The sequence below is a fragment of the Sus scrofa genome, chromosome 17 (genome assembly GCF_054392235.1).
Source record: "Sus scrofa isolate SSC_HxYL_T2T_F1_AM1 chromosome 17, Sscrofa_HxYL_maternal_Yorkshire_Landrace_v2.0, whole genome shotgun sequence".
Lineage (NCBI taxonomy): Eukaryota > Metazoa > Chordata > Mammalia > Artiodactyla > Suidae > Sus > Sus scrofa.
The window spans coordinates 31,918,477-31,945,873 of record NC_139399.1 but is presented as its reverse complement, the minus strand read 5'-3'; the positions used below and the strand labels follow the sequence as shown (position 1 = coordinate 31,945,873).

Sequence of the window (27,397 nt, the reverse complement as noted above, 5' to 3'; positions counted from 1 at the left end):
AGCTACTTTAGTTGGAATCACATTGTCTGCTTAATTTCCATGGTCAAATCATCAGTAAGGAACTTTGTGACAAAATGGTAGAATGAAAACAAAGAACCAGTTGTCTCACATGTCTTCATGTGAGAGGGAAGAAGAAGACTTCCTTCTCAGTCTTCAAGGCCCCCAAACATTAAGATAGAATTTTAAAAATAATTCCCTTTGAAGGATGGAAGAACCATTGCTTCCATACTAAAAAGATACCTAGGAAACTAAAGAGTAAGTGATGCCTCGCAGGAATAAATCATGGCCATTCAGATATAGTCCTCCTTTCTTGCCTTTTCTGCCTCTCCTTCACTCTTATACAGGCCAAAGATGAAAATATAGGACTTGGTTTAAAGGATTATCAGAATGTTCTAACCCCAACAAAGAGAAAAGATTCCCAAGTCAGGGAACTCCAGATGGTAACCATGGTTATCTTAGGAGGTAAAGCCGAGACCCTTGCCTGGCCAAAGGGAGACCTGCCCCCATAAGAAGGTCAAGTGTACTAAACACTTACAGCAGATGTTTAGTCTAGGAAATACAGCCAGGGATGGGAAAAGGACGTGGCCCGAGGATATTTCATCTGCTGTCCTGTTATTTTTCTTGGCTTCTATTGAACCCAGATGGTGATCAGGGTTTCCCCCAGCACACAGACTCTGTGTAAGAACAGAAGGCTTGTTGCTTTGCAAATGAGGGAAATGAGAAAAATCTGACCTGGTTATTTGCAAACTCATGCTGGAATTCTTGTGAGTTTGACAACCTGTCCTCCAATGTAGGGAGCACACAATAGGCTCTTAGCTATATTCTTCTTAAGCATAACAAGCTGCCACTTACTGAGAATCTTTTTGGATTATGAAGTATATACATCATATTATTTTTTAAAATTAATTATTTTTTCCCCTGCACCCACAGTATATGGAAGTTCCCAGGCCAGGGATCAGATCTGAGCCATAGCTGCAACCTAAGCAACAACTGTGGCAAAGCCAGATCCTTAATCCACTGTGCCAGGCGTCGGATCAACCCATGCCACCACAGAGACAATTCCAGATCCTTAACCCACTGTACCACAGCAGGAACTCCCTCAAATTCTAATAGCAGTGAACATCTCATTTCCATTTTATAGGTGAGGAACTAGGGCTTGAAAAAGTAAAGAATATTGCTCAGGGTCATCCAGCCAAAAAGTGATTGAGCTGGAATTTTAATCCTGTCTATTTGAAGAAAAGGCATGTTGCTGACCTGCATAACAGGCAGGCCCCAAATTTAAAGCTCAATAAATGTGGTAGAGAAAAATTTAAGACAGCCCAGAGACAACACTGACACTTCTATTCAAGAAGAAACTCTTGATGTGCAAAGCTTTAGGCTGGAAGGGAATTGAGAACTTGAGCCAGGGGCCTCATTCTGCAGACCTTCTAGGAGTTAAGCGACACAATTGAAGATACAGAACCCACTGATGGCAGGCAGAGCTCCAATGAGACCTCACAACTCTTTTATTCAACTCATTTCTCTATTTACCTGTAGTCTATCAACAGATATTTCTCAAACATATAAAGGTCTCTAAAGACATGTAGTCCCAAATTATCTGCTTAAACCTCTAGCCCATATAGAATGCCATTGCTTAAAGCTATTGTCAGAAGAATCTGCAATATGGTAAATCAGGAATTTCGCTCGGCAGATTCTTTGTAAATGTCACTTTATCTCTCTCCTGGGAGTGTACAAGCTATAAAAGACTATAAATTTTGCAACACTATGGTGGGTCATTGACTAAGTCAATCTGATAGAAGTGACCATGGAGAATCAGGTCACCACCAGGTGGTGGGCTGTGGTTACCACTGACAAAAAGGCCTTGACTGAAGATAGTCTCCCAAACCATCCCGTGGTATGCACCATAGTATGGAATCCCAGTTGTATTTATTGACTTATTTTAAATCCATCATTTTTGTTATGTATACATACAGAGTAAAACTTGAGAAATTCTGAACTCTATTCCAGACCTACCCCTAAGAGACAGCCTTTACACTGGGGGGTCACCATCTTACCTTTAAATAACATGGAATTAAGCAGCTATTCGTATCTACCTTTCTTTTTTTTTTTTTTTTTTTTGTCTTTTTGCTATTTCTTGGGCTGCTCCCACGGCATATGGAGGTTCCCAGGCTAGGGGTCGAGTCAGAGCTGTAGCCACTGGCCTACGCCAGAGCCACAGCAACGCGGGATCCGAGCCGTGTCTGCAACCTACACCACAGCTCACGGCAACGCCGGATCCTTAACCCACTGATCAAGGGCAGGGACCGAACCCGCAACCTCATGGTTCCTAGTTGGATTCGTTAACCACTGCGCCACGATGGGAACTCCTCGTATCTACCTTTCTTAAACAATAGCTACGGACTCTTGCAATGACCAGTGGCATATATTAATTACGGTCCTCTCTTTCTTGCCAGATTTCGATGGCTAATAGAATCATTTTAGCTCTTGTACTGGGTAGCTTTGACTCTTGTACCTAAGATGTACAACCCATCTGTCTAGTTTTCCTTACACTCTTCACACTTCCCACCTCTGTCACACATTTACCCATACACGGTCAAGAATAACACCTATATTCTGTTCTATAACCATAATAAACTGAAATACTTGGTTATAGATGTTACAACTAAGAAATAACATTTTCATGAGAAAGGCTGCAATATTGTTCTAAATACTGCAATGCTGAACAGAGGCTGGAGGGCTTCACGCTCACATTTTCCATTTGGTTTAAAACCAAACAGGATAGCAGCTCAAGATTGCAGGATGGATGTACCTGTTGATTTCCATCCTTCCAAAACACCTAATTGGAATAATGGGATAGAAACATAAATTTGTAGTAAGCTCCAGTAGTAAAAAGATCAAAACATGGACAATATATTCCAAAAAAAATTTGAATGTTGGAAAGCAAATGGAAATTCATGTTGAAGATGAAACAGAATCTAGAATAGACTGAGAGGCCAGTGCAGGAGAAAGTACTTCATCTGTTTTGGAACCCCAGAGAAGCTCAGGGTTGGTGGTCAGCAGTAGAGTGTCCATACTGTTTATTTTCTAAACTAGGACACTTTTGGAAGTAAAAGGTGGGACTACCAGTAATTACACTGGATGGGACAAGAGATATAACCTGAGACTGTGCTGGGAAACTAGGACATATGGTTAGAAGGCATGATGGAGGTCAAGGCTAAAAGGAAGAGCTGGTTAGAGGAGGTCAACTGAAATTCTCTTTGAAACAACCAAAGCAGTCAGCCTCCCCACTACGGCATCTCAGGGAGCAGGGAGCTTGATTCTAAAGAAATCAAGCAAATAAAATGAGGATAATTTTCATGCTGGTCATGTGGATGTGACCATCCAAGATTAATGCTCCCTCATTTTGGCATTTGGAGGCCTGACATCTGTCTCCTTGTCGTTTTATCCTAAAATAAAATCTGTCCATTAACATATACCCCTCACTGACATAGAACCCTCCAACTCCATCAGAAATTCTCCTTGTGGGAGCAGTTGGTAGAGAGACAGATTCATGCCCTATCAGAGGAAACCTGTATCACCCTGGTTTCTCATTCCTGAATGTGAATGGTGACCTCAAATTGCAAATACAATAGGAAATCCTGCATTTTGAATAGGAAAGAGTAAGAGAAATACTGATAAACAGAGGAAAAAGAAACAGATAATTCAGGGGAATCATTATAAAAAGAATAGCAGGCTGTGTGCTCCCAGCCAATGACTGAGGGGAGCTAAGGTCTATTCTTGGCTGAATTTACCTCGAGAGCTCCCAGATGCTTTGGCGAAACTTTCTTACACTGCACACCTCCCAACGTTCTTTCCCTTCTCTTGTGGGGTGGGGTCACACTTAACGTGTGGTCTCATGTCTCTCCCAGCTGTTTCCAGCCCCCTCCTCCTTTGCTCTCACACAAGTATTTCCCTTAAGAAATACATCCTATTTTAGCACCTGCTCCCTGGAAGACCTAGATTAGTACTCTGCACTTTACAATAACTAGCACCTCTCAGAACCACTGGAATCTGCTCGTATTTCGACTCTAGATAATCAGAGGACTTTGCATCTACATGAGGGATGTCAGACAGAAGCCAGTTTCACTCAAAAGGTATGGCTAACTGGCTCATTCTAGGCCAGTGGTTAATGTTTTGGCCTCTCAAACTCTGGCCATATGCAGAGGGTTCCATTTCATCCTGTTGGTAAATTCTGACAAAACTCAATAAGCAGATGTTCCACCCTCAGTATTTGGCCTCACAGCCCCCTGCTCAAGAGTGAGCAGACTGCCAGCATCTGGATTAGGACACACTTCAGATTCCCAGTTCACGGCACTTCCAAATATTCCTGCCCCACCAGCATGGTCCCAGCATGAGTCCACTCAAACCATTTTGTTTCCCATTTAGCGGAAGATACTCAAAGTGCCCAGATTCATAGGTTCAGTTTGTTCGGAGAAGCTCATGAAATACTTGACATGCACTTCTGCCATTTTCAAAGGACTGGCTTAGTTTTGAAAAGAGAGAATGACATTGGGAGAGGAAGGTCTTGGATTTGATAAGACCCGATGAATTGTGCGTCAAGGGTATACAGTCGAGGTCTCTGGGTTCCCTCATCTCTGTTCCCTCATCAGGCTGCTTTTATTCCAGTTACCAATTTGCCAGAATCCAGAGATCTGGATTCAAAGGGCCCAAAATGAGTTGGGGGAAAGAATGGCCAGGGGCTTCTAGTCTACCCTCATGAAAGACAAAGGGGGTAGTAAATCTCCTTACGTGATTCTCACACCCTAAGCTCCTAAAACCCCAAGGATCATAACCCAGGACCTTCTCACCTGGGAGCCTGGGGACAAGCTGCCCATGAGGACCATCAGAAACCTCCTGGTGCTTGAAAACACACTTTAAAGAGGCTAACGCCCCAAACAGTTTGATATAATGAGGTTATGATATCATAGTGATATTTTTTCCCCATTTTATAGAACTGCCTTTATTGCTACAATATGGTTGGTACAAAATATAAATTCTAGAGGGAAAATAAGATAAAATGGTAAGAAGACAAAAAACCATTCTTTTGTATTCTGTCCCTGGGTCTTTGTGGCTGCGAACACTGGCATTTGCCAAGATAAGAGGTGAATGCCGATGGGACTCCGTACTCAGCGGAGTGTCACAAGATGCTGGTCCTTTGGGAGCCCTTCAGAGAAGGGACTTTGAAGGTCATCTCTCTGCAGTGGGGCTCTGGGGTGCTGCCTGGGTGACCCAGATGCATGGGGACCTACATCACAAGCTCATCTGATTCTCTTTCTCTCATCTTTTTCTAAGGTGAGATTTGCATAATCACTAATAATCTTAATAAAGACACCAGTGATAACGTAGCTTATATTAAGCAGGAACCTCAACACTGGCAACTTAATATCAAGTACAGAAGAGGGAAAGACTGGACTTCTGCCATGGCAGTCTCGGATTGAACCCATCAGGAATGACCTAGAAGGATTAAAAAGAGTTACCACTGTGTGTCTCAGCAATTCCTTACAGTTAATGATTTGCCAGAATCCAAATTTCTGTTTGTCCTCCATTCAGTAGTTCTCTCTGAGACAGTGGCTCTTTGGGGGCTTTTCTGTGTAGGATGTGAGTTGGAGGGAGCAGAACAGAGTGAGATGGGGTATGTTGTTTATGGCTCCTGCTTTATAATATGTTTGGTTCCAAGGGCAACAGCTGGAAGAAATCCTCGTAAATATAAAGCCCCATAACAAAGAATATGGATAAGGAAATAGAATTCATGATACATTCTAAATCTCCAAGCTGAGGGATCTTGGTCTTCATGCTTCTGAGTCCTGGTTTGGCCAGTATCTACCTGAATATTCACCCTTACTCTGACAGTCATGTTACATAAGCTGCCGCATTTACCCTTGGGTGCCTGAGTAAAAATAACGTTGATAGGAGCACACAGATCCACCTCCATGCATGTTTTATTCCTTAAGTTTGCTGGCTTATTTTCCCCCAGCCTTTGGAGTTGCATGGCCCTGTCATTTCTGCATGGAGACAGAAGCAGCTGTGCTAGATGTTCTCTCACAATGCAGCACATCTGCCAGAAGCCAAGGGATCCAGGAGGTTTTCTCACAATTGGCTGCAGCCGTTTCACTAGGTGTCTTACTATCTAAGGTGTCAGGAGCTAAAGAACAACTCCTGGACTTCTAACTGGGGCACGTTTGGAAGAAAAAAGTATCTGAAAATCTCTTAGGTCTAGCTTGGGGTCCCACAGGTGTTTGTTGCAACCGAGGGAGCAGATCAGTCATCATAGGGCGGATGGTCATGCTGGATCCTGTGTTCCTATAGTTCTTAAGATTTCTCACTGTTCATCACAAAAATGTGAGGGTTTTCCTCAGTTTGGAGTATGGGCTTCTGTTCCAGAACAATGGTAACAATAATACTGTTGATGAAGAGTTTACTAGAGCTTGACACACAGTAAACCATATGATCCTTATAAACAATTCTCTGAGGTAGGGGCTGTTGTCAGCCCATTTTCAGATGGCAAAACCAAGTCCAGGGTAAGTAACTTGTTCCTTGCTCATGAGACAAGAGCCATCCTCCAGGCACAGAATCAGACTGCAGAACCAGGCTGGGGTTTTTCATTACCCAGAGAGATATCCACACACAGAGCTGCCAGGGCTTGAAGTGATTTCTTTTTTTTTTTTTTTTCTTCTTTTTAAAATTTATTTTTTCTTTTTTAGGACTGCACCTGCAGCATACGGAAGTTCCCAGGCTAGGGGTTGAATCAGAGCTGCCGGATCCTTTAACCCGCTGAGCAAGGCCAGGGATCAAACCCGCATCCTCATGGATACTAGTTGTATTCTTAACCTGCTGAGCAACAACACGAACTCTGAAGCAATTTCTTTTAAAAATAAATCTCCAGGCTTTGAGTTGACAAATGAAGGTCTGAATTACTGTGTGGATTTCTATATTCATGTTTAGAGAGAGAAGTTGGAAAATCCAGAGGTGTGAAGCCAAGCCAAGTGTTTAAAAACTTTGTAGAATGAGGGGTATTGGGAATAAATAAGGAACAAATTAAATGACTAACAAGAAGGCACAGGAGGTGGTTGTGCAAGCTGCCTTTGAATACTCAAGGGGCTCCTGCCATATGGCCCATACTCGCTTTAGTTCCCTGTGGAGGGCAGAACTAGGCTGAATAAGCAGAAGCTGCAGGAAAGTAGTCAAGGTCATTTCTGAACACTCGGAATCATCTGAGAATAGAAGAGTTGCTAAAAACAGGTAGTGATCTCCCCATTAGGTGAGTCCTATAGCAGAGGCTATTGAACCTGCTAGAAAGAATAGGGCCTCTGTGCCTCAGGACAGGAGGTTAAACTGGGTGACATTTGTGAGATTTACAGTAGGATGATTTTGAAACTGTATACCTCAGATTGAGACTCAAACCCATGTTCTGTGACTCTAATCCACCCAAGATTGGGACTTGAACTCATGGTTTTTGAACTCAATCCTGGTCAAAACCCAGATTGGGATGTGAATCCAGTAGGGTTTTTTTTGTTTGTTTGTTTTTTTACCTTTTAGGACCACACAAGCAGCATAGGGGTCGAACTGGAGCTGCAGCTACCGGCCTACACCATAGCCACATCAATGCAGGATCCTAGCCACATCTGCAACCTACACCACAGCCCTCGGCAATACTGGATCCTCAACCCACTGAGTGAGGCCAGGGATTGAACCCACATCCTTATGGATACTGGTGGGGTTTGTTACCACTGAACCACAACAGGAGTTCCACCACTGTTTTTTTTTTTAATTAAAATCACATCTGGCCCCAGGACTTACTGAATTTCATGTTCTTTTTGTCTCAGTACAGAAGGTATTCAGTAAGAGGCAAAGTGATAGGTAAGAAGTAGATTTATTGACAAAGTGTGGACTGTCTCGAAAGGCGAGAGGTGAAAGGGCTTCGAAATATGGGGTGGTGAGTTTTTATGGGCTGGGCAATTTCATAGGCTAATGAATGGGAAGATTATTCCAACTATTTCTGGGAAGGGGTGGGGGTTTCCAGGAATCGGGCCACTGCCCACTTTTTGGCCTTTTATGGTTGGCCTTGGAACTGTCATGGCACCTGTGGGCATGTCATTCAGCTGATGTGTTACAATGAGCGTATAATGAAACTCGAGGTCCACCGGAAGTCAAATCATCTGCCATCTTGGGCCTAATTGGTTCTAACCAGTTTTTGTCATATCCTCAGGGACTATTCTTTTAAGGGTTGTGCCCTGCCCCTTTCCCTCCTGTTTCAATTTTACCATTTCAGAAAGGAGTTAAGTTGAAATGCAGCAGACACCTCCATGATGAGCATTTTCTATCAGCCAAGACCCCTTAGAGGCCCAGGACAGGCCACCCCCCAATATGCCTCAAGGGCATATTGATTATTTTGATTTAAAGTGACAAAGAAATGGGCAGTGCAAGAGGGCCACACTGACCCTCTTCTCTGTCTCCCTGAGACCAGGAAACAAATCTTTCCTATGAAAGGTATATTCCCTATATCTGGAAGAAGAACACCGTTATTGCCAGAGATGGGGAATTTTTGGAGAGAAGCCTAAATAAACAAACCCTGTTACTTTATTACCCCAAGGCCAAACTTTGCTTCAATTCCTTACTAATTAAGTGCCCGAACCTAAATTTCTTTGTCAATTCCTCTCAAATTAATTGTTGCTTTGTCTAAAAATACATAAAAGCTGCCTGCTTCAGCCACATCTTACGTACTTTCTATGAGACCTCCATGAGCCGAAATTAAGATTTTTTTCCTGTTTATTTGTCTAGTGTCCATTTTATTATTAGTCCAGCCACAAGAACTCAGGAGGGGTGAAGGGGGGATTCCCCCTCCCCCACAGCAGCTGACAGGGGAAGGGTAGGATGGAAAGAAGGCTGGGCCAATACGCAGATAGCAAACATCAGGTCCCGGCTCTTCTAAGTACATGTGTGACCCCCACCAGGGTCACTAACTCTGCACACTCTTAATTTCTTCAGAACTCAAGACACAGTATATTAGCTCAAGCACAAAACCTTGAAGCTGACAGATAAAACCTGAAGCTGATGCTCATGACAGGCCTGGCTCTCTTCCAATAAAGAGGTAGCCTGCCCTAGCAAGCTCTCCTTTTCGTGGTAAAGAGATGACTTAAAGGGATGGCTCAAGCAGACCCTTATCAGGAATGAGGAGAGCTTCTGACTCCCAGTTAATCAGAAAAGACTCACCAACCTTTCCTCTACTCTCTGGCCATAAAAAGAAACAGCCAACTTCCATTGGGGTTGTCCTTCCCTGAACTCCAGAAAGCCATCCCACTGTGCTAGCAGCATTTCTTCAATAAACTCATTTCTCTTCTCACTTGGCTGAGTCCGGAAATTCTTCTTCTGACCCTCTCTAGGACCATGACACTGGCTCTTCCAACTGCTTGTGTGACCCCCACCACCAGCTGGGGCACTAACTCTGCACACTCTTAATTTCTATAACTTCACAATTGAGGAAAATGAACAGCATCGTTTAAGAAATTTCTGATGTCACAAGTGCAGCCCTAAAAAGCAAAAAAAGAAAGGGATTTCTAAAATAGAGATAACTGACCCCAGCATCTTCTGACTAAGCGTCAGCTCTTTGGAAAATGGAATGGACCAAAGTTATCCTGCCCCCAGAATAACTGACTCATGACAAAGCCATTGTGTAAGGAGCTAGAGAAGATGATTTCTGCATATTTTCTGGACATCAATTTTGCTGATCATCCTTGTACCTCTCCATACTGTGTTATAAAGTGAAGGTCTTAACAGCAATTTCTTTTCCCTTTCTCTTACTCATTTTGCACCAATACAACCAATTTCATGATCCAGAACTGCCCCCCTGGCTGGTCTAGTCTAGTTTCTTTGGGATCTACTGCATTCTAAACAAAAACAGTATACCTCTACTGTAATTAAGTTTTCATTTTTCTATGCAAAACTAACATTTATTAAGAAACTGCTATAAAAGACCAAGTTCCTATCTGTCCTACCTTCAGAAAATTTTTGCCTTGCTTACATCCTTTTTGTAAGTCACTTTTTACTTTAAATGTTATATCCTGTTTTGGAGTCCACAACAAATTCATTTATAAATGTTTGGGGTCTATTTTGCAAGCCTAGTCCATGCATATCACTGCTCAGAGTATACCTCCTAAGTTTTGAAAGGAAATTTCCCCTAAGTTGTGGTTGTCATGCTCTCTATAGGTGAGGCATATACAGAAAATCTTCATTACAGACACATCTATGCATCACTACTAAAAAAAAAAAAAAAACAAAAAAACAAAAAACTAATTAGTTCATTTGAGACTAAAATAAGTCATTCTAATCAAATATTCCATTAGTTCCTTATATCTGAAAAAAGATGATATTGGATTTACAAAGAATGATTCTCCTTTATCCAAATCTTGGTAAAGAGAAACTAACATTAGAATACGCTTATTCATCCCACTCCTCAACACCTGAGGCTTGGAGACTCTCACTTGACTGCTTGGGGAAAATACACATCATACAACTCAAGGATGAGCCTGTGCCCCTCTCCTTACATCCCACGAAAAATCTGTGCTTCACATGCTTCGGTTAAGTGCTACTTCACTCGTTTCGATAAAAATAGAGTTTAATTTAGTCTTGAAAACTTGCTTTCTCCCAAGTATTTGTGTGTATGTGTGCTGGGGCCTTGGGTTGCGGGATCCATGGCCACAGTACATGCGGCCATGCAGAAATAAAGGGGGTTCAGCCTTACTCAAAGGCAGGGTGCAAATCTGCATTGCAGTTAATTAATTTAGCCTCCCAATCAAATGCTCAGAACTACAAAGAAGGCTTACCAGCCAGTTTCCAACAACCACAGGATAAAAAGCTGAATGAAAAGGCTAAGAGATTTAGCAAACAAACTGTTTGCCATTTGGGAGTAATTTAAGGGCTACCCCAAAGCCTTGATTGAAATCCATTAAAAGGAACCAAACTACTGACCTCCAGGAAGAGAGCTTAGACGTTCCACCTACCCAATAAAGGTCCCAAAGCCCTGGAGGCCTCATGAATATTCTGTGAACTTAACATGCCAAAAGAGGAGGAGAGGGGGTCTTTGCTTCTAAATAATAGCAGCTCTCCTGTGGTTATGCCCAGCCTTCCAGGATTCCTTTTCAAGCTCTTTATTGAAATTGCTCAGGTCTTTAGCTGATCTCCCTTGAGGGCTCAAAAGCCTTAAGCTAATTACATTTGGCTGAGATATGCTTGATGAGATGGGAAAAATATAAAGCTTTTGAAAGGGTGAAAAAATCTCTAACCATCTGCTGGTGGTGTTGCTGAAAAGAACAATAGGTGAAAAGAAAGAGGGTGGCTAGCTAGTAGAAAGGTACAGGATTTCTTTAATTACTGGGTCAATGAGGCTATTACTGCTTGGAATGTTGGAGAAGGCTGGCCAAAAAGGCTCAGAGGACTAAGCAAGGCAGGACTTAGTGAAAGACAAAGCCAAACAGCAATGCCAAGAAAAAGGGATTTTTTTCTTTCTTTTTTTTTTTTTTTCTTTGAGTGAGAAAGGGGAATTTGGTCATCTTGGTTTAACAAAGCATTTCTAGTTAGAAATCACAGGTAGTTTGTGGAAAGGAGGGAAAGAGATGCTCTTAAATGGGAATGAGGTTTCAACCCATCATCTGTACTTCTCTTTGGGTTATCTCTCTGTGGTCCTCCAAGGCAGTTTCAGATGCAGCATTCTCTCTGATGCCATCAGCCAGACACTTGCTTCTGTTTTACTTGGCAATTCAGGTGAGCAGCCTGCGTTGAGCTTTCAAATCAGTGCCCCAGGTGTTGATTCAATATGGCAAACAGCTTATGTGTATTGCCCTAAAAGCCCTGTTCAGCTCTACTTTTATATATTAAAAAAAAAATAACCAATCCCCTCAAATTCAGCTGAGAAAATGTTAGATTTTGGAAGACGAACTGACTTAAATCGGATTGGGGACTGCTAAATCAAAGTTGATTTTTACTTTGTGGACAGTAACTCCTATAAGTTAGCAGTGGATGCACCAAAAAAAATTGTGTTTTTTTTTCCCCCCAAACTTTACAGAGGGAATGCCATTTTTTTTTTTCATGTTACTGTCTTGATTCTGTGTGCTGGTAGGTCAAACTGTTACATTAATGGCAAATGTTTTCATTTTCTTCATCATTTCCTTTTTGTCAGAACCAGGAAAGCATGACACTCCCCATAGGAGACACATTTTTCAGATGCCCAATTCACTTGTACTCTCACGTTGACTTTGGAGTGCCCCAGGTCTGCCTCCCAATGAACAAACTGTCCACTGCTTCTGCACCTTTCTAACCCAGGCACACAGCCTGTGTGTTCCCTCTTCCACATTGCCTCCTAGACCTGCCCTGTGGGAGGGAGCCACAGTGTCAGTGGCTGCAAGGATGGCACATGGGGGAAGAAATGCTTAGAGGCACCAATCTCAGACGAACTGGGATTTGAGTTGGGAAGAGGTCTCCATCCATCCAGTGTTCCAGCTGCAGGTCTGGGAGTCTAGGATGCTGCTGAAAGAAAGACCCTTTCCTCCCTCAGTGCCTGAGGTGAGTCAGCTAGTGGCTAATGAATAAAGGTTTTGCTAGTGGTTCTCAAAATATGGTACCTGGACTAGCAGCATCAGCACCCTCTGGGAACTTGTTTAAGATGTAGACACTTAAGATACAAACTCTTGCCTGCCCATCACCAAAGACCTACTGAATCCGAACTTGGGGGATAGATAGGGTTCGGTAATCCATTTTTTAACAAGGCATTCAGATGATGTGGATCTCCTAAGACTACTATGTTCCCTCCCTCCCTCCCTCCTTCCTTTCTTCCTTCCTTTCTTCCTTCCTTTCTCTTTCTTTCTTTCTTTCTTTCTTTCTTTCTTTCTTTCTTTCTTTCTTTCTTTCTTTCTTTCTTTCTTTCTTTCTTTCTTTCTTTCTTCCTTCCTTCCTTCCTTCTTTCCTTCCCTCCTTCCTTCCCTCCTTCCTTCCTTTCTTCCTTCCTTCCTTTCTTTCTTTCTTTTTCTTTTCTTTCTTTTTCTTTCTTCCTTCCTTCCTTCCTTCCTTCCTTCCTTTCTTTCTTTCTTTCTTTCTTTTTCTGTCTGTCTGTCTGTCTGTCTGTCTGTCTCTCATCACTGCCAGGTTAAACACTTTACCCTCCAACAAAAGTAAGGCAAAGGTCTAACGGATTTTTCAAAAAGAACTGTCTAAATTTGGATGCAAAATACTGGAGTAGTGGTAAAACTCAAACTGTAGTCCAGAGATCAGTAGCATTACCATCACTCAGGAGCTTGACAGAAGTACAGATCACAGGGAGTTCCTGTTGTGGCTCCGCAGAAATGAATCTGACTAGTATCCATGAGTACACAGGTTCGACGATCTCTGGCCTCACTCAGTGGGTTAAGCATCCAGCTTTGCTGTGAGCTGTGGTGTGGGTCACAGAGACTGCTCGGATCCCTAGGTGGCTGTGGCTGTGGCTTTGGCTGACAGCTGCAGCTCTGATTTGACCCCTACGCTGGGAACTTCCGTATGCCACAGGTATGGCCCTAAAAAAAGAAAAAGAAAAAAAGAAAAGTACAGATCACAGGCACACCAAGACCCACTGTATCCTACTCTCTGGGAACAGGGTTGAAAAATCTGTATCTTAACAAACACTCTAATTCTTATACACTAAGTTTGAGAGCCATTGTGCTAGAAGACCATCTGAATAAGGCTATTGTCAGTTTGGCTTGAAACTATTAGAAAATATTAGGGTCAAGGAGTTCTCTGTTCCAATTCTGTGGTATTAGCCAGGGAGAGCCCAATTAGAACATTTGATGGACATGAATTTTATATCGCCTCCATTTCCAAAAAAGTATTGGTTGGATATTTACTTTAATTATTACTTTTCCCAGGCCAGAAAATAGAAACCAGCTCTTTCTCTTCCTTCCATCCTTTTTCCTTTTCTTTCTTCCTATCTTTTTCATTTCTTCTTCTCTCCTTCCTTTTTTCGTTTTCTTACTGCCTTTAATTCCTTTTCTCCTAATCTAGAAATTCATAACTATTCTACTGGCATTTACTGTGGTCACAGTGCATGTATTTATCTGAATGAAATTTCAGTTGTGCAACCAACAGAGACTGATGTTAAAAAGGGATGGGTCATGATCATAAAAAAGCTGCCTATTTTAGCAAAATTATAGAAAAAGGGACAACTTGATGGTAATTCCCAGCTAGAACATGGAAAGATATTGGAGCCTCCCCTTTCTTTGGGGATGTTTTAAGACAAACTTGACTACAGAAACCATGTTGAAGGTTAATTAGTTATCTATTCCTCTTGTAAAAAATGACCATAGACTGTGTCTTTTTTTGTCCGAGGCGGGGCACACCCAAGGCATATGAGGGTTCCCAGGCTAGGGGTCTAATCATAGCTACAGCTGCCAGCCTACAGCACAGCTCATGGCAACACCAAATCCTTAACCCACTGAGCGAGGCCAGGAATCAAACCCACAACCTCATGGTTCCTAGTTGGATTTGTTTCCACTGTGCCATGAAGGGAACTCTATAGACTGTGTCTTAACATAACACAAATTTATTATCTTATAGTCCTAGAAGCAGGATATCTGAAATGGGTCGGATGGGGCTAAAATCAAGGTGTTAGCAGAGTTACCTTCCTAATGGAGGATCTGGGAAGAATCCACTGCCTTAAATATTCCAGTTTTTAGGAGTTCCTGTCGTGGTGCAGTGGTTAACGAATCCAACTAGGAACCATGAGGTTGCCGGTTTGGTCCCTGCCCTTGCTCAGTGGGTTAATGATCCGGCGTTGCCGTGACCTGTGGTGTAGATTGCAGATGTGGCTCGGATCCCGCATTGCTGTGGCTCTGGCGTGGGCCAGTGGCTATGGCTCCGAGGCTTCAATTAGATCCCTATCCTGGGAACCTCCTTATGCCACGGGAGCGGCCCAAGAAATAGCAAAAAGACCAAAAAAAAAAAAAAAAAAAAATTCCAGTTTTTAGAGGTTACCTGGATTCCTTGTCTCACATGGCCTCCTCATCCATCCTCAAATTCAACAACACAGCACTTACAGCTTTTTTTCTTTAGGGTCACACTCACAGCATATGGAAGTTCCCAGGCTAGGGGTCAAATCAGAGCTGTAGCTGCCAGCCTACACCACAGCCACAGGAACACGGAATCTGAGCCATGTCTGTGACCTATACTACAGGTAACATCAGATCCTTAACCTACTGAGTGAGGCCAGGGATTGAACTCACATCCTCAGGGATACTTGGTTGGGTTTGCTACCACTGCCAGACGATGGGAAACTCCATCATAGTGCTTTCAAATCTCAGGTACTTGTGGCTTGCTCACTTTCTCACTCACACACACATTGTATCTGTATTTAACTTGTCTATTATTACCCTATTTAATGATATATAATTGCTATATTTTATGCAACTTTTATTTTCTGATTGCTTAAGGTTAATATTTTGCCAATGGGAAAAACAAGAGTAATGTAACAGTATGTAATGTCTGTATTCATTTTTAAAAGTGTTCCTTTCCATTGAAATTACATATTCACATCTTAATATATTATGAACCCCATACCTATTGAGCCTGAATATTATTATTTTATGAGCTACGCTCAAAATCATAAGAAAAATGAAGGACTGATGAAATAAATTTTTTATGTATTTGAGAAATAAACTAAATATGATAAATGGAAAGTAAATATTCTCCTTTGAAACATCTTTAAGAAGAAATGCCCAATTTTTTCTCTTTCCTTCCTATTTCTCCATAGTTATTTTTTCTGTTAGTCTCAGTTAAAATCCAAGACTAGTAAATTATGACATTTCTGAAAAATGAACAGACGTGCTTCTATGTCAAAAATGTAAGCTCTAACTACGAGATGATATTTATTGGTTAGAACATAACTGATTCATCTCAACATTTTCTCTGATGGTTCACAACAAAGTAAAGCAATCACGCACAATCAACTCTCACCCCTTGCTATTAAAAAGCTTTCCTCCTTTTCTTTTCTTTTTCTTTTTTAAATCAGTGCAGCAGATGCCGTAAAATAAATGTAGTGAAACATTCAAGCAGCAAGCTCCCTAACTGTTTCCATCTTGATTATAAAAACACATTGAAAGGTAAATCCTTACAGTGAAATAAATGAAAAAAATAATTAACATTCAAAGTACTCTTTACACCACCTGTTCTTTACATACTGTGCTGAAATGAAGACACCTGATGTATAAAGCATAATGAAAAGAAACTGAGTTTCATTCTGAAACAGAAAGACAAGGAGCATTTAAATGTGAAATCCAAGTCAGAATGGATGTATCTTTTGTACAGTCAATGGGGTCTAGAAGTTCCTTCATCTGTTGAGTCAAGTAAAGCGGTTATGTCTAAACCCAAGGAACTGTTGTATCCAATATATATGACATATATGACATAATAGTTTGTGGCTATTTCTTATTTTAAAAAATATTTTATGTAAATAGGTGTTGGACTTCTATGGTCTTTGAAAGCTGGTACTCCAACTAATATTTGATTTTAAGGTTATATTAGAATTTGGGTTGACAATATTTTGGTCTTGACAAATGTGTAAATGAACATACCGACACATCTGTATTATTATAATCCCTAACTATCCACCCCAGTTCATATATTAAACCTACAACTGTTAGTTCTGTTACCTAATGGCCTTTCTGTGTTCTTCAGGTGAAAAGATATTGATCCCAGATGGTCAAAGATGAAGGAAGGAATTATAGGCAAGGTAAATGGTAAGTACTGGAGGAATCTAAGGGAATAGTGATGGCAAAAATCAATGATCAATTATGATGATTATAATATGAATACTGTGTGGTGGGAGTTAAGATAGATTTAGAATATACCACAATATGGACTTTATTGGGATGAGGTTAATTAAATATAAGTATGCTAATTTTTTTTGTTGTCATGGAGAATAAAAATAGTGATTAATATTAAAATTTGGTAAGTCTCAATGATGCCTGAGAGTCAGGAAAAGAGGCGAGCCCTGTGCTGGTCCCCACTGACCGTCTGGAGGGACTTTCTAGACCACTGTGCAGATTGGAGGAAACCAGGCATGACTGAGAGTACTCCCTGAGTTGAGACAGGGCTGTGAGTCCTAGAAGGCCAAAGATCTAGGGTTTGCAGCACAGGGGACTGGAGATTATCTGATTCTGTGTGGGTGTTACTCCTTTGACTTTCTATAACTAGACTATTTTGCACATCTGTATGGGTAGAAATTACCTCGTAGAAAACTTGTAATAATAAAAATGAGACTTGTTTATAGCAGTGCAAATGCATTGTTTGGTGGAGTAGTAAGAGTACATTTTATTGCACTACATGATATTAACCAGTCTTTCAAATTTCAGTATTCCTGAATTGTGACAGGTATATTCAGTATTCATGATTGTATGTGTATTATGGAGATTATATATTTCTCTTTTAAACCAGTTTCGCATCTTATAGGTCCCCTCATTAATTAATGATCTGAATAAAATTCTATATGTGTATTCATTTTATATTGGAGAGTCATGATTTTATTTTACTGAAAATTATTTAATATCTTAGAGAAGGAGGTGAATATAATAAATATATCACCAAACATTAACTGTTATACTGTCTTTAGAGGAGGATAATTTTCTGGAATATTTAAGGATCGTACATGTAAAATAATATTATGTTTAGATGCATATAAAAATTACTCTTTTAATTAGTTGTGATAAGAATTAAGGTACTTCAGTGTTCTTGGATTGAGAGAATCAGTGTTGTTAAAATGACCATACTATCGAAGGCAACCTATAGATTCAATATAATCCCTATCAAATTGCCAATGAAATTTTTCACAGAACTAGAGCAAAAAATTTTAAAATTTGTGTATAAACAGAAAAGACTCTGAATAGCCAAAACAATCTTGAGAAAGAAGAACAGTAAGGAGGAATCACACTCCCTCACTTCAGATTATTCTACAAAGCCACGGTCATCAAGAGAGTATGGTACTGGCATAAAAACAGAAATACAGATAAATGGAACAAGATAGAAAGCCCAGAAATAAACTCGTGCTCTTATGATCAATCAATCCATAAAAGAAGGAGGCAAAAACATGCAATGGAAAAAAGACATTCTCTTCAATAAATTGTGCTGGGAAACTGGACAGCTACATGTAGGGGAGAGGGACTGGAACATTCTCTAATATCACACACAAAATTAAACTCAAAATGGGTTAAAGACCTAAATGTAAGACTGGATACTCTAAAAATCTTAGACTAACACTTTTTGACATAATCTCAGCAATATCTCTGGATCCACCTCCTAGAATAATGGATATAAAAACAAAAATAAACAAATTTAACTTACTTTAAGTCTTGCACAATAAAGGAAACCATGAACAAAACAAAAAGATAACCTATATAATGTAAGAAAATATTTGCAAACACTGCATCAACACTGGATTAATTTTCAAAATATACAAACAATACATGCAGCTCAATGTCAATAAAACAAACAACCCAATCAAAAAATGGGTGGGAGACATAAATAGATATTTCTCCAAAGAAGACCTAGAGATGGCCAACAGGCACATGAAAAGCTGCTCAACATCACTAATTATTAGAGAAATGCAAAACAAAACTAAAATGAAGTGCCATTTCACACCAGTCAGAATGATCTTTATTAAAAAGCCTATGAATGATAAATGCTAGAGAGGGTGCAGAGAAAAGGGAACCCTCCTACAGTGTTGGTGGGAATATAAATTGGTGCAGATAGTATGGAAAATAGTGTGGAGGGTCCTTCAAAAACTAAAAAGAGAGTTACCATATAATTCAGCAATCTCATTCCTGGGTATATATCTCCAGAAAAAATGAAAACCCTCATTAAAAAAGACACATGTATTCCTATATTCATAGCAGTACAATTTATAAGAGCCAAGACATGGAGGCAATCTAAATTTCCTCTGACAGATGAGTGGATAAAGATGATGTGGTGTAAATATACAATGGAATCCTACGGAGCCCTAAAGAGAATGAAACGATATTTATAGCAACATGGATGAACTTAGAGAACAACGTACTAAGTGAAGTAAGTCAGAAAGAGAAAAACAAATATGTGATATCTCTAAATACGTGAAATCTAAAAAGATGATATAAATGAACGTATTTACAAACAGAATAGATGCATAGACATAGAAAACAAACTTATGGTTACCAACGTGGAAATGTTGGGGGAGGGATAAATTAGGAGTTTAGGATTAACACATACACACTACTATGTAGAAAATATATCAACAACAAGGTCTTACTGTATAGCACAGAGAACTATATTCAATATCCTGTAATAACCTATAATGAAAAATATCTGAAAAAGAATATATGTGTGTGTGTATAACTGGATTACTTTGCTCTATAGTTGTAAATCAACTGCACTACGATAAACAGTTGTTTAAAAAAGAGTATTAAAAGTACTTCATGCACAGAGAGTTGCAGAATGCTAATGTAGCAGTGAGGTATAAAAAAGTTCAACACTTAGAGATAGAATTCTACTTAAGGGAGAGATCTGTTTCATCTTTGCAAATTACTTTGATAAGCCACAAGGTATAGCCCTTGGGACAAAACCAGACAACTGATACAAAATTAAAAATAAAATTGATACAAAATTAAAACTAAAAAAACAAAGGAGATCCAGGAACCAAGCTGGATGCTAGAGAATTATTAGAAGAGATGGTCTCTCAAAGTTCCCCAAATGGGGTTAGACTAAGAATTACAAATTTTGATCCAAATATTCCCTTGAGTCTATACCTATCCTTAGGTTTGTGGTCCTTCCTCCCCAACATGTAAAGTGGAGGTTCAGGGCAACGTATTCTAAATCTTAAAAGACAAGATGATCACAACAAGCTGAGGGATTTGGCCACATTTAACAGGCTGGATATATGTTTTCTTCTTGAGACGCTACATATGAAATTTACACATGTTTAATCTAAATTTACATACATACATATGCATACTACATTATGGGAACCCAAACTATCATTGTAGCAGTGAATATACTTTTCATTCTTCTATGTTTTCAAACTTTAAAATTATAGATCAATTACACTTTTATTGGTGGGACACATGTGAAGAAAATTAGCACTCAAAATTAATTTTTAAACATGTTAAGTGTTGATATTGTATCTTTGCTTATCTTACACAGTGTAATTTGAATGAATTGGTTCTATATGTATACATGGAATACAGAGATATGCAGAAGACAAATAATTTAGCTTAAAAATGTATAATTTTTATATTCAATGTATTAACGAATACAAAGTATTTCATTAAACCTTCACAATATTCATAAAACCAGGCACTGGCATTATTCCTTTATCTTATATTCTAAAATAAAATTGTGGTTGACAAATTCTAGCTACAAAATATGATTAGGAGAAAAGGCCAATAACAGAAGAAACGATCTGAAAATGAAACTGCCCTAAAAACTACATTGTAGGGCTGCCAATGTGAAACATGAAGCATTACTAAAGTTGACTTCATTTTGAAAAGATAAGATACAAAGAATTTCTGAAAAATATTAAGGTCCAGTAAACTAACTATTCAAGATGATGTTTTATATAATATTTTGCATGAATCACAAAGGTGCCTGAACCATGATTCTCTATAGCAAAGCACACAGACTGGAGTATGAAAGCCTGAGTGTCAAGGGCATTGTGTGCCATTGTTGGTGTGGAGGCTGATGTTCATGACAGGGGAAAGAGCTCTGTCAGTGATGTAAGAATATAAGAATCCCGGAGAATCCCATCACTCATGGAAAACACCAAGGACTGTGTACTGGTACTTTGCAGACAAAATAAATCCCTAATGGATTTGATAGGTGGGAGCAAAATAGAAAGTGATTCGCCCTGTATTCACTAAAAGATGAAACAGTGGCCAGAGGAACTACAAGAAAGGAAGTTTATCATGTGCACTAAGAAGGAGGGTGTTGGAAATCTAACCTGGTTCTGAGCAGAGTTTGTGTGTCAACCTAATTTGGGCTAAAGGGCAATTTTATCCCATTTAACATATCTTCAGGAAATAATTAGCTGTCCAATTATTGGTTAAGCCCTGAAATAAAATTAAGTTAATTTGGCTGATCTTTTCGCCTGGTCTAGGGCACCTCTGCATTTTTATCAACAGAGTACAATGAATAAAACTGAATAAAATCTAAGATTTCAGCTTTCTCAGTGTATTGATGACCGTTGGCTTCCACGTCATGACCCCTTGTTTCATTGAGATTGTGTTTCTTCAGAGCCAATCTTCTGAGAAAATTTATAAAGTTGGAGAATCTCATCACTGCATTATTGAGTTCATGCCCCTCATTTTACTACCTAAAAACTGGAATTTATAGAAGATAAAGAATTGCCAAGAACCATATAACCAAAACCAGAAGCCATGGCACTTTGTGTATTTAGTCCTGCTCCTCAGAGGCCAAAACATGAGCCAAAGGATGATATTTGTTGCTGATTTACTCTCTGCTTTCTACCTGCATACCTGTCAATATTCTTGTTTTTTTTTTTTTTTTTTTTTTTATTTGCCATGCCTGTGACATGCAGAAGATTCTGAGCTAGGGATCAAACCCATGCCACAGCAGTAACCTGAGCTGCTGCAGTGACAATGCCAGATCCTTAACCCTCAGAGCCACAAGGGCACTCTTGAATATCCATCTTTTTCCAAGAGGACCTTAGACCATAATATACCTTAAATCTCCATCAACATTTTGATCGACTCAAGGTAAACAGATAAAGGATTACTATTCCGTATTATACTTACTGACTGAAATAATGGAGATGCATTTGGAGAGAAAAGTCCAATATCTTCATAATGAAACATAAGTTAAAATTATGTGATATAATAATGGTACAATGTTGGTCCAGTTAAGATTTTTTATCAAGTATTTCTAAATCCAACTAGAAATAAACATCTTTAGGAAAAATATTTTAATGCTGGCTCAATTTATATTTTAGGCTAGACTGAGCTCCTTTCTAGAGTAGATGTCCTATAAGGTTACTTTCTTATTTGGTTATTAACCTAAATGATGTTACTTTCCTGGATTTCATATGTGCTGCAGATCCTGCTGGGAAAGCATGAAACCTAGCCTCATTTAGGAAGAGGCAGTGTGGCTATATAAGAGAAGCTGCCATATGTGGAACTCCACTTTATGCCCGTTGAAATTTTTGTATTTCAGGTCTCCTAGGGACATGTCCATTGTGCTATTGTGTAATTTTATCAGCATGAACTTCTGCTGCATATTTTCCCTCCTTTCCAAAGCCTATATTTTCGTAGAGCTAACTTCAAAACTTAATGTTACAACATCTGTGTCCATACACCTGGGAACCATGGAAGATGTATCCTGAAATTATCACATTTTCTCATGTTACAGAATGCTGTGAAATGAGAGAAAAGGCTTATACATTTTTCCTGGTCTGGAATTTTTTGGGGAAAGGAACCACTTTGCTTTATTAGAAGGATTCTCAAAAGAGAATCAATATTTCTAAGGCTGTAAAGAACATCCCTACAAATGTAAAATAATTCTCATTTGTATTTATTTGTAGCTAAGAGTCATTCTTAATGTTTTATGTGCAACTTTGCATTAAGAGACCCTGTGAATATAGGGAGTTCCTGTCATGGTGCAGCTGAAACGAATCCCACTAGGAACCATGAGGTTGTGGGTTCAATCCCTGGCCTCACTCAGTAGGTTAAGGATCTGGCATTGCTGTGAGCAGTGGTGTAGGTCGCAGATGCAGCTCGGATCCTGTGTTGCTGTGGCCATGGCATAGGCCTGCAGCTGTAGCTCTGATTGGACCTGTAGACTGGGAACTTCCATATGCCAATGGTGCAGCCCAAAAAAGCAAAAAAAAAAAAAAAAAAAAAAAAAAGGAAAAAAAAGGACAATGTACCAGTTTGATGTTTCTCATATGCCTGTCTTGAGGGACAATGGACAAAGTAAATAATTTCTGCTATAGATAAATTAAACAGGCAGATGCACATCCTGTATTTTACATTTTACAAGTACACCTGAATATGTAACAGAGCAGGACCCCATATCCTTCATGTAGCTCTTCTCTGAAGTACTCAGATAGTAGCATTTCATGTCTATTTCCTGAGTTTTTCAGATGCTAAAAAACACCATCAAAAGGAAGAAATGAACTACTTGATGACCATGAGTCATAGCCCCAGACCTATTGTCACCCAAAGATAATGTTACCCTTGTGACACTGCCTTGTGACCTCGCCATCAATCAATCAGAGAATTGTGCACAAGCTGATCACATACCCCATGACCTCCTCCCTCACTTGGCCTTTAGAAGTGGCTTTGTTAAACCCTCTGGTGAGTTCGGGGATGGGGGGAGGTTATTAAGCCCCAGGGGCCACCTGTCCTTGTATGATCCTGCAATAAACCTTTCACTGTTCCAAACTCTGACATTTCAGTTTGGCCACACTGTATATTGGGGACAAACGGACTTGTGTTTGGTAACAAAGGGAGCAAGGCCACGTATCTGTATCTCCAGCAAGGGTTGTATCATTTTTCTATTATCATCATCAGACATAAAATTCTCCAATTATACCATTTACTTGACTTGCCAGGAACATGGTGTCATGAGTCTGAACTAGGATTTGCAATTAGAGAAAAGGTCATTAGAGGCATAGATATGGAAGAATACTGTGCTCTAGATATAGTGGAAATTTTAAAAAGATGTCAAAATCACTAACATGACTTTGCAATTAAACTGCATCAAGGCTGCTGCCAAATAAGAGTTCATAACTTGGAAGCTGTTCTTACTATTGACCTGATTTTACAATTGAGATCATGTCTGCCTTTCATCTGGAAACAAAATTGATCACTGTGTTCTATAAACAAGGCCTGTCAAGTTATTACTCTGTCACTACTTTGCAAACATATTTAAGAACAGTATGATTTATGACACAGTACAAGAAATTATTTCCTTTTTTATTTCATATTTCTGCTTCATTTAAGAGATTGCTTTATATTGGAAAATGAAATTCTTTAAGTTCTTTATTAAATAATAAATTTCTTTGATAATTTTGTAAAGATTTTTTTTTTAATGTCTGCTGTTACTCCAATATATTGGCTTGACCAAATGCTGCTTTACAATTTACATTCTCCTATGCCATCTGAAATCATTATATGCTTACTTTTTTTTTTTAACAGTATTCAATATTATTGTATCATAATATTAGTAGACAAAGCTTATATTTTAGGAGGTTCATACAATGTTCGTATTTTACATAAATTGCTTCCTTACTAACAACCACATGAAGGATGACAGAATGAAATCAATACAAAATGGGTAAGTTCTTTGTTTTAAAGCCATTTCAGATTTTCTAAGCCTTTTATCCATATAATCCATAATTTCTATTATTTAGAGGCTTTCTCAGAACTATGATTTTTAAAAATTGAATCAAAATGAATAATAAAATTATGCTTATACTCTTTGAAAGGACAAGAATGGTTACAAGTACCTTCTTTTGCTACTTCTGGATTTAAGTCTGCTTTCAAAAGTAGGTTTAGGATTAAAAAAAAGTTTATTTTCCACTCTCCCCCCACCCCTGACAGACCACAATTGCATGAGGATAACTCTGATGGTTGAATTCTAGGAAGGAATTCAAGGAAATTCTCTATTTTTGACAGGCTAATTTAAGAGCAGTCCTACCTTTTTCACCTTCTTTCTCTTCTTGGTCGTCTGTTAGTGGAACCACTTCCGGGTGATCCACAATCGTGGCATCTTCTTGGTTTGATAAAAGCTCTAAATAGAATGAAACAGAAGGACATACAAGGATATTGTAGTTGGAATCATGGAGAAAATACAGTGACTAAAGCATAGAGAGTTAAAAGTTCTTTTTTTCCTCTCCAAGTTTCAACAGGCACATGAAACAGAACACAACTGCCATTCTCTAGTAATCACTGCCTAAGGCACACACACACACCCTGCTAACACACACCAGTTTATATAGAAGTCATGGTTCACAGTTTTACCTCATTCTCAGATAACAATATATTCTGGTTTCAATACCTTCTGTTTCCATATATGAGCTCTGGGACTCTGCCTCAATTTTTATTTCATTCTTCATTGAATCATTTTCTTGTCCTGTTAAGAACAGTGATTGAAAAATAAAAGAAATGTGATATGCATGACCATAGCTTTATCCCTGGTTTGAAAAGGCAAAACATTTCAGAAACCAGGCTTTGATCATGCCTGGAGAGGTAGAGGACAGTTTTGAACCAAAGTGGAGGGTAAATACATCATTGTGCAAATCATCAAACTTATATCAATTATTTTATGAAAAATATCCAGATAAGGTAGGCAAACACTGCTTCTTTGAACTAATTGGTATAATTAATTCTTAGCTTATCAATACACTGCATATCAATGGATACAATCTGGAAGTTTTAAGTCAATTTCTGGGCTGCACGGGTCAATTACATTCAATTTCCCTTTAATATATAGATACTTCCTATATTTAGGATTCCTAGAAAATTAAAACACAACTTGTATTTTCATTCTTCTATCAACAGAGCATAAAAAAACTTGAGTAATGTGAGCACACAGGGATGGATCACCTGACAGCTCAACTGTTCTCATAAAACACGTACTAAATACAGCAAAGGTCAGGAGAGGATTCAGAGCAAACTCTTGATTACTCTGAGGTTGATTATCTAGAAATGGTTTTTCTTTCATACCCCCTAGCATCTCTTCCTCCTCTCCCCTGTGGAGTTTAAAACATCTAAGTGCTCACTAAGAGAGGAAATTGAAATCTGTCCACTTTGTATCAGTTTAATGAAAGATTTTATATTAAAGATATTTAACTGTTAAATTAAAAAAAAAAAATTCCACAGTTAGAGTTGGTTTCAGGCACAAAGAGGAAGCAGAGGAGCTGGGGCTCTTTGCCTGGGTCCATCCCTGAAGGAGATACATCTTTGTTCCAAGTTGTCTCTACTTCTGTAAGAGGACCTTCTTTCCCTGGCTGTGGCCATGTGACATATGCAGTTGCTCCTGTGGGGCAAGTGTAGTACCCAGTCCATTGACACTAGGCCCATTCATATGACTTGGCGTAAAATGGCATAGCAAAAAAGAAAAAAAAAAAAAAGGAAGTGTGCTACATTTGAGGAGAAGCTTCAGATCCACTGGGGGTTTCCTCCAGCTCCCTTGGTCCTAATAGAATGTTTTCTTTCCCCAGTTCAGGCTGTAGGAACACATGTGGAGAAGAAGCAGAGAGACATGACAAACGTTTGCTGTCATAAGTTAATGGGACTTTTAGGGCTGTTATTGCAGCAAAGCTGCCTTACACAACCTTTTTTTTTTTTTTTTTTTTGTCTTTTTGTTTTTTTATAGGGCCTCTCCCACAGCATATGGAGATTCCCAGGCCAGGGGTCTAATCGGACCCATAGCCACCAGCCTACACCAGAGCCACAGCAACATGGGATCCTAGCCTTCATCTGCAACCTACACCACAGCTTACGGCAATGCTGGATCCTCAACCCACTGAGCAAGGCCAGGGATCAAAACTGCAACGTCATGGTTACTAGTAGGATTCATTAACCACTGTGCCACAACGAGAACTCTACAACCTCTCTTTTTTATAGAGTCCTCTTTAATTCAGCTATTCTTAAACTGCCCACTATATTACTTCCCCTTCGTTCATGAGGTGACCAATACAAAATTTTTTTTTTATCTATTCCTCTTGAAATCAATTTTAATCAAAAGGATCTGATAAAATAAATGCATAGGCATATTTATATATCTGATCATGGAAACTAAAAATAAATACTAAGGCATATTTATATATCTGATCATGAAAGCTAAAAATCTCAAGCTGTGTTCAATGCCTTGTTCTCATCACTCCTAAAATTCAACCAAATGCTTATATTTGATGATTCTGAAAAATATTTCTCTTTTCCCACTGTTCCATCCCTTCCTCTTTTCCTAAGGGATGTATTATATCTCTCTTAGATCTATCGTTTTCTTCTTCTGTAATCTATATTGTGAATTGCTAACAGTGATTTTTTTTTTTTTTACTTTTTAGGGCCACACCCATGGCACATGGAAGTTCCCAGGCTAGGGGTCAAGTCGGATTTGAACTTGCCATCCTACGCCACAGCAACTCAGGATCTGAGCTGCATCTGGGACCTACACCATGGCTCATGGCAATGCCGGATCCCGACCTACTGAGTGAGGCCAGGGATCGAACCCACATCCTCATGAATAACAGTTGGATTTGTTTCTGCTATACCACAAAGAGTGCTCCCAACAGTAATATCTTTAAAAATATGGATTTAATCAAGATATTTCCCATGACGATAAATCTTACACATTTGCA

At 39.3% G+C, this 27,397-nt stretch overlaps 1 protein-coding gene across 8 annotated transcripts in view; it reads right to left on the bottom strand.

Annotated features, from left to right (window-relative positions):
- MACROD2 (mono-ADP ribosylhydrolase 2) overlaps positions 1–27,397 on the bottom strand; it is a 2,051,375-nt gene that overhangs the window by 55,161 nt on the left and 1,968,817 nt on the right. For all 8 annotated transcript variants that reach the window (XM_085004514.1, XM_021077531.2, XM_021077533.2 and 5 more), the window contains 2 exons: positions 25,093–25,167; positions 24,733–24,825 (listed from right to left, as the gene is read on the bottom strand). In XM_085004514.1, the coding sequence (XP_084860640.1) occupies positions 24,733–24,825; positions 25,093–25,167 (168 nt within the window). The remainder of the gene's footprint in view (positions 1–24,732; positions 24,826–25,092; positions 25,168–27,397) is intronic.